This window comes from Crocodylus porosus, unplaced genomic scaffold, assembly GCF_001723895.1.
Source record: "Crocodylus porosus isolate Cpor-Errol unplaced genomic scaffold, CroPor_comp1, whole genome shotgun sequence".
Taxonomy (NCBI): Eukaryota; Metazoa; Chordata; order Crocodylia; family Crocodylidae; genus Crocodylus; species Crocodylus porosus.
The window spans coordinates 51,908,931-51,916,046 of record NW_017728949.1 but is presented as its reverse complement, the minus strand read 5'-3'; the positions used below and the strand labels follow the sequence as shown (position 1 = coordinate 51,916,046).

The 7,116-nt window shown below is 64.4% G+C and overlaps 1 protein-coding gene across 1 annotated transcript in view; it reads right to left on the bottom strand.

Moving 5' to 3' along the window:
• NHEJ1 (non-homologous end joining factor 1) overlaps positions 1-6,833 on the bottom strand; it is a 29,377-nt gene extending 22,544 nt beyond the window's left edge. The window contains exons 1-4 of the mRNA XM_019554536.1: positions 6,607-6,833; positions 6,197-6,406; positions 3,687-3,825; positions 2,294-2,352 (exon numbers count right to left, since the gene is read on the bottom strand). Of these exons, the coding sequence (XP_019410081.1) occupies positions 2,294-2,352; positions 3,687-3,825; positions 6,197-6,406; positions 6,607-6,795 (597 nt within the window). The 5' untranslated portion in view covers positions 6,796-6,833. The remainder of the gene's footprint in view (positions 1-2,293; positions 2,353-3,686; positions 3,826-6,196; positions 6,407-6,606) is intronic.
• Between the last annotated feature and the right edge of the window lie 283 nt (positions 6,834-7,116).

Here is a 7,116-nt window from a genome sequence, read left to right as displayed (position 1 = left end):
GATCATGCGCATGGCTCTCCTCTGGACTCTCTCAAGCTTCTCCACATCCTTTTTGAATTGTGGAGCCCAAAACTGGATGCAGTACTCCAGTTTCAACCCTCTGACCCCCAGGGTGGCAGGCAGCCAGCACAGCCCCAGCTGGAGGAATATAGACCTTGATGGGGAACAGGTGTCCAGCACGAACATGCCATGGCAGAGCTGCCCTGGTCCCAGCCCTGTTGCCCGGGACTCCTCTTTGGGTCCTCAGGTGTTGGCAGTCACCAGCCTGGTGCACAGAGCTGCAGCAACAGCCTCCCCAACCCTGCTGAGATGCTCAAGTCCCCTCCTGCCCCTGCCCCCTCACCCCCTCATGCATCCACCCAGGGTCAGCTCACCCAGGACACTGCGCGGGCCCCAGGGCAGACTCTGGCCTACAGCAGCACTGACCCCTGGGCTCACAAGGACAGGAGAGACCGGGTGCTCTGCCTTAAGGATGGAGGTGCTGAGCTTGGATGCCCCTGGTGGGTCCCAGCAGAAGATCTGCCCTAGGGAGGGAGGATTCCTTCCTGACCCCAAATCCAGTGACCCAGAGCCCAAGGGCAGGATGCACGAGGAGTGTGCGCACCAGGGCCTGCCCCATACCACCGCTCCCAGTCTGGCACACTTGGGATTTCAGCTCCTGCTGGAGACGGTCTCCAGAGCTCTGGGCCCAGGACACCCCCAGAACCGTGCACTGGGGGAAAGCTGTCCTGATCCCCAGGTGCCTGTGACCCTGGCCCAAGGCAGGGGGCTGAGCAGACGACTAGCAAGGGCAGAGACAGGGGGACATGCAGTCACAGAGCCCAGGACCAGAAACCCCCTCCACGCCCAATGACAGACACGTGCCAAGGACTCGCTGCTCTCGGTCACAACTCTGCACCCCCTCCTGGATCCTCTCCTACCAGTTGTATTTCTCATCTTCTCAAAGGGCACAACATGTCTCTCACAGACCCACTGCTCTGCCCATGCCCAGGGTCAGGATTGGGGTCCTCAGCCCATCTCACCGGCCCTTTGGCCCAGCACCAGCCCCCTTCCCACCTCCTGGAACTTCCCTGGCACTCCAGGGTTCATTATAAACAAGCACCGGCGGCTGGGGACTCCTTGGCCAGCTCTTCTCAAACTCTTGGGTACAGAACATCCCAGCTGCCTGGATGAAAAACATTTGTCCTTATACAGCATTGAACAGCCTCTGGAAAGAACTGGACAGCCCTCACAGGGCACGAGCTCCTCACCCTGGTTCTTTCCCAACACATTTGCCCATCGCTTCCAGCGTCCCAACCATGGGATTGATGCTCTTCCCTGCTCCAGCTAAGTCCTGGGCCTGCATTTACTTGCTGCCAGTATAAACAGCCTCCTCTTGTCCTGGCCCTGCCAGCCAAGGGGTTTCCCCGACAGCTCCAGCTCCTGTTACGAGTGGCCAACACAGGAAAAGATCCCATCCCCACTGAGGGCATCCCACTGCCCCCTTCCCCGCCAGCCCAGACTTGCCAGCTAATGAATGTCCGCTATTGCTTCCAGCCACTCCAAGGACCTTTCCCTTCAGCTGCCCGATCCCCCAGCTCACAGCCCCCAGAGCAGGGAGCCCCATAGCCCCCACTCTTTCTATCCAGGCCTTAATGATGTTTAACAAGGCGCTTATGCTGCAGCCTGCATGCTTTCTTGGCCTGCAGCCCCAGAGCCATCCCAGGCCCTGATCAGGAACATATAGGGCAGCCCGTGTTTCGGGGTGCAGAGCCATGGCAGCTGCTACACAGAGATGGCACTCACACCCCAGCGATGTAAGTGCAGGTGCTGGGCAGGCCCATGAGAGGGCTGCCCCCCCACCACAGGAACCGCAACATCCACTGCACCCCCGCTCAGCAGACATGGGAGTATTGATTTACTGAACTCCAGGGAGAGAGGTGCCCTGACCTCCCCCTCTGCCTGGAACTGCCCCCTCGCCCAGGCAAGCCTGCCCTGCCCTTGCCATGGGACTGGCCACGGCTTTGAGGGCTTCACACATACACAAGGTCACCAGCTCATGTCAACTTCAGCCCAGCACCCTGGGCCCTGCTAACCCTGATCCAGCATACTAGGCCACCCCTACAGTCCACAAAGCCAAATCAACTGAGCCCAGCGCTGGCACGTGAAGCCCCTCCCCAGCCACAACCCTGCACACACTAACCCACACATGCTCTGGGGTGCCACAACAGGCTGCCCATGCAAGCCGCATCCAGCGGGCACAGAGCCCATGAGCCCCTCACACTGGTCTACCTCAGCTCCCACACGCTCTTACCTCGGCCAGGACCCTCTGCAGCACGGCCTGCTCCTCGAAGGGCTCCGTCCGCAGGCGGTCTGCCGAGAGACCATGCGTGAGGGCATGCCGCAAGTCCCTGGACATGGCCCCTGCCTCCCTCACCCCCTGCCCAGAGCCATGTGGCACTGGCCTTGGCATCAGGAGAGCCTCTGCCCACCTGGCCATGGCCCAGTGGCTGCAGGAGCCTAGGGCATGGGTGGCACAGGCTGGTCTACTGGGGGGTGAATGCAAAACACTGCTAAAGGGGCTGCCTCCAGCTCTCCCAGGCAGGAGGCCAAGGCCTCATCCCCACGGGGCTCTCGTCACCAGCTCCAGGCATCCAGCTTTGGCTCTAGTCAGGACCCACAGCGCAGACAGGGCTGGAGCACGGAGCAGGTGCTGCCTGGCTCAGCTTGTCCATGGGTCTGGGGGATGGGAAGAAGCCTCCTGAGGGGCTCTTTTATGCTCTGGGGTGCATTGCAGCCTCCCCCAGGCATGTCCCCACCGCTAGGCCTTGCCCCATGCCTGCTGGCTGACCCCGGACCGCCCCTCCTTCCTCTGCCCCTTGGAGAAGGGCCAGCCGTAGCTTCTTCACTAGGAGTGAGGAGGCAGGACATGATGGTGATGGGGCAGACCTCCCCACACCATCCCCAGCTCCAGGAACCCTGCCAGGGAACCCTGCCAAGCCAGCACATGGGAGCTGACAGCGGGCATGGCCCAGGGAGCTCAGCACCGCCTTTGACCCCAGAGTAGGGGCCATGTGTGCCAGCCTGAACCTAGGCATCCCAGGGGACAGATACATGCTGGCAGAGCTGGACTCCCTGGTGCCCCATGCTGCACAACCCAGGTGAAGGAAGACTGGCAGAGGTGTAGCTCCGGGCTAGGCCCAACTCCCAAGGGATCTCCAGAGGGAGAGGGGCACTGATGGGCAAGGGCCCCGAGTGCTGCTGTCCAGTGAGACCCAGCGTCAGGTCCAGGCAGTGTCAGCACTGCAAATGGGACTCAGGGTCCCCTTCCCCATTCAGGGAGGAGGCCAGGCCCTGGGGAGTGTCCCAGTGCTGGCCAGGAGTCCACAGCCCAGCTGTGAACACCGTGATGTCCCAGAAGGAGCCCCTGGTTGTGCTCCAAGCCCACGTGCACGGGAGCTGGCACCTGTCCCAGGCTGCCGGGCCCCTCCCAGCCCCGTGGCAGGCAGCACCGAGCCCCTTGGCGGCCCTACAAGCCTTCTGGCTACTGGCCAAGGGCTGGGTCTCCGTGGGGGGGGCCACACCCCGGGCTCTTGGCTGCCGTCAAGCATGAAGCAAGGCCGGCTGGGCACTGGCCAGGTGGCTGTCACGGGCCAGCCTAGGGCAGCGGGGAAGGAAACGCGGTCCCTGCTCCCAGCCCCGCTCACCTCGGCTGAGCACAGCACCACTCTCCTGGTAGTCCTCGATCTCGGCATCCTTTTGCAGCAGGAGCGAGGTCAGGTGCTGCAGCTGGCACTGCAGGGCCAGGCTCATGCGAAGCAGGGGCCGCACCAGGTGCTGGCAGACCTGAAGTGGGGGGAGACACAGGGGTTGGGGAAAGGGGCCATGAGCCTCTGTAGGTCACCTCCTGCCAGCAGGTGATACACAGCAGGTGCCCTGCCCCGGTGGAAAGCCCCTTGCCATGCCCCAGTCTCAGGGATGCAACAGCAGGATGCTGTGTGTGGGGAGCTCTCTGCACATGGGAGACCCCAACAAGCTCTCCGGGCCTGGCCAGCTGGCTGAGGACTCTCCACACGCTCAGGGCAAGCGGGTGCCTGGGACTACATGCTCCCCAGGGGGTTGAGGGGCACATGGCCCGGGCCGGGGTTGGGGGTAGCAAGGAGAACACGGCTGGGCAGGACATCCAGGCAGGGGCCCCAGCTGCCACCCTAGGGCAACCCCTCTCCCACAGCCTGGCCAAAGGTTATTGGTCGGGTGCGCAGCGCCCCCTGCTGCACGCTGGGCACCAGTGCAGGTGCCAAGAGCCACGCAGGAAGGAGCCTGCCCAGCCCCTCCCAGCAGCCTCCCAGTGACCCTGGGGCAGGAGATGCCCCCCTGAGCTGCTCCAGGAAGCCCCAGCCTGCAGGGTGGTGAAACTGAGGCATGGGGCCAAGCCTTATAACAGCCATGGGGGGAGTACACAGCAGAGCCCTGTCCCCACACCCACCCTGCTCCTACCCCCAGCACCTGCCCCTGCTGTCTGTGCTACACCAGCACCCCCAGACACCCAGGTCTCAGTGGGGGACGGGCATGACACACGCCAGGGAGAGAAGAGGAAGAGTGCTGGGGGAGGTCAGTGCACCCAGGAAGGGCTCCAAAACCTCTAGGTCAGTGGGTGTCACCCTTTTTAAACTCAAGGCACCCTCGTTAGACTTGAAGCCCCCTTGGAAAATGCCAGTTCTTAATTGCCAAGGTTTTACGATAACAGAAATGTAACAGAGCAGTTTTTGCTTTTCCAAACAACCCAGAAAGACCACAGTGGGCAAGGCTGGATTTAACACTCTGGATTCCTGTTTGAAACCTCAGGGTTGCTATTGTGGAACATATTGGCACACTTATGGGTGCTAACGGTGTGTGGCCCCCTGTAGCACCCTCAAAAGGATCTCAAGGCAGCCCACTGTGTCACCCTGGTTGAATCAGAAATCCCAGAGTCACAGGGCTGGCAGGGAACTGCGGGGTCACATCCAGCCCGAGATAGGATCAGCCCCCTGCAATCCCCCCACACAAACCCTGTGTGCGACCTCAGAGCCACACAACACAGTCGCCCCTAACACAGCCCAGAGCATTGCCCCCGCCCCAGGATACAGGGGGGCCATGGCCACCAACGTCCTGCTGCTGCCAGGGGAGTGGTACTGGAAAGAGCCCAGGCCCAGGCCGTGCCCCTGCTGCAGAGGGAGAAGAAAGCCCCCAGGCTGGTCCAGGTTGAGCAGGGGCAAATCCCTGCCTGCCCCCACCAAGGCAGTGTGAGCAGGGGGGGCAAGAGCCTCCAGCCAGGACCTTGCAGAGCTGAGTCCCAGCAGCAGCCCTGGCACAGCCTCAGCATCCAGCACCTCTGGGGGGCTTCAACCCCCTGACCTCAGTGGGGTGGGGCAGCCAGCACAGCTCATCCTGGGACACCCCCAGCAGAGCATGGGTATCACTATGTATCGACCCTCCCACCCGGCGCCCGTCCAGCCTCGCCTTGCACCCTTCCGTGCTGCAGCATCCCCCGATCTATTTAGGCTAGATATCAGAAGGCGCGACTTCGCGGTCAGGGCGGCTAGGGTCTGGAACTAACTTCCAAGAGAAGTGGTGTTGGCTCCTCCCCTGGGGGTCTTTAAGAGGAGGTTAGATAAACATCTTGCTGGGGTCATTTGACCCCAGTACTCTTTCCTGACATGGCGGGGGGTTGGACTAGATGATCTACTCAGGTCCCTTCCGACCCTAGAAACTATGAAACTACGATCCTGGGGTCACCGTGCAGCCGCCATTCTTGGGCTGTGCAGAGGTGTCTCCTGAGATCCAACTTCAGCGTGCCTGGCTGCAGCCTCCAGCCCTGCCCCTCACGGCTCCCCCGTACTCTCTGGGCACCTGCTCTGGGCGGCAGGAGAGAAGCTGCTCTCCCTCCTCTCTGCACAGCCCCCAGGTTGCCCCTGCAGCCCTGCCCCCCAGCAGAACATGCCCGGCTGCCTCGGCCTCTCCCTGCAGGACTCGCCCTTGACCCCCATTACCACCTCTGCCCCCCCCAGCTTCCCCACAGGCTTGTTCCCGCGCAGGGCTGGAGCTGCCCCCAGCGTTCCGGTCAGGCCTGGCCAGCGTGGAGCAGAGGCACCATCGCCTCTTGCGGCCGCTGCCCCTGGACCCCAGAGCTGCTGGCCCCGGCGGCTGGGGTTATAACGGCTCGCTCAGCACCGCTCACCATGGGCACAGGGGCTGGGGCGCAGCGGAAGTCCCAGTAGAAGGGCAGCCCTGAGAGCTCGCTCTTGACGCGCAGCGTGAGGTGCCCAGCGTCCCGGTGCCAGGAGACGGCGGTGCCGGCGCTGGCTCGGCCCTCCAGCAGCGAGCACAGCAGGTCCTGCAGGCGGGCGAGGAGGGATGGGGTGCGGGCCGTCAGCCGCCGATTCAGCTCCTGGGAAGCAGACGTCAGCGGGAGCCAGGGTCCTCAGCCCCGCGCCCCCCTCCCGGCACCACCGCGGGGTGGTGGCACCAGCCCCGTATCCAGCTCCGAGCGCGGGGCGCCCAGGACATCGCCCCGCGACGCTCGCGCGGGGGCCGCGCCGGGGCACGCGGCCGACGTCCCACGAGGACCCAGGCCCGGGGCACGCGCACCTGCGACCTCTGGGCCACGGCCGCGGCCTCCAGGCGCTCGAACCAGGCGCCGTCCAGGTCGCAGAGCAGCAGCGCGTAGCCGGCGGCGCCGAAGCAGGCCTTGGCCAGGGCGGCGGGCGCCTCGGGCAGGCGCAGCGAGCACCAGGGCTGGGCCACCAGGCCGCTCTCCACGTCCGCCGCAACCGCCATCCTGTGTGCGGGGCTGGGGTCAGCGCCGGGAGGGCGCCCCCCCACCAGTGCGTGCGACCCGCACCCGGGAGACCCCAAGCAGGGGCGGGGAGGGGACGCTGACCCCGGGGGTCTCACCCCCCACTCCCTGCGAGGGGTGAAGTAAAGTCCCCGCCCCCCCCCGCTCCAGCCTACCCCGCGTCGTTTCCGCGACGGCCCGCGGGAAGGGAGGAGCCTCCGGCCCCGCCCCGGGCGCGGCCCTCGCCGGCCGCCGTCGTTGCCATGGAGACGCGTCCCGTCGCCGCGGAGCAGGAAGAGGGCGGAGGCCCCGCCCCCCTTACT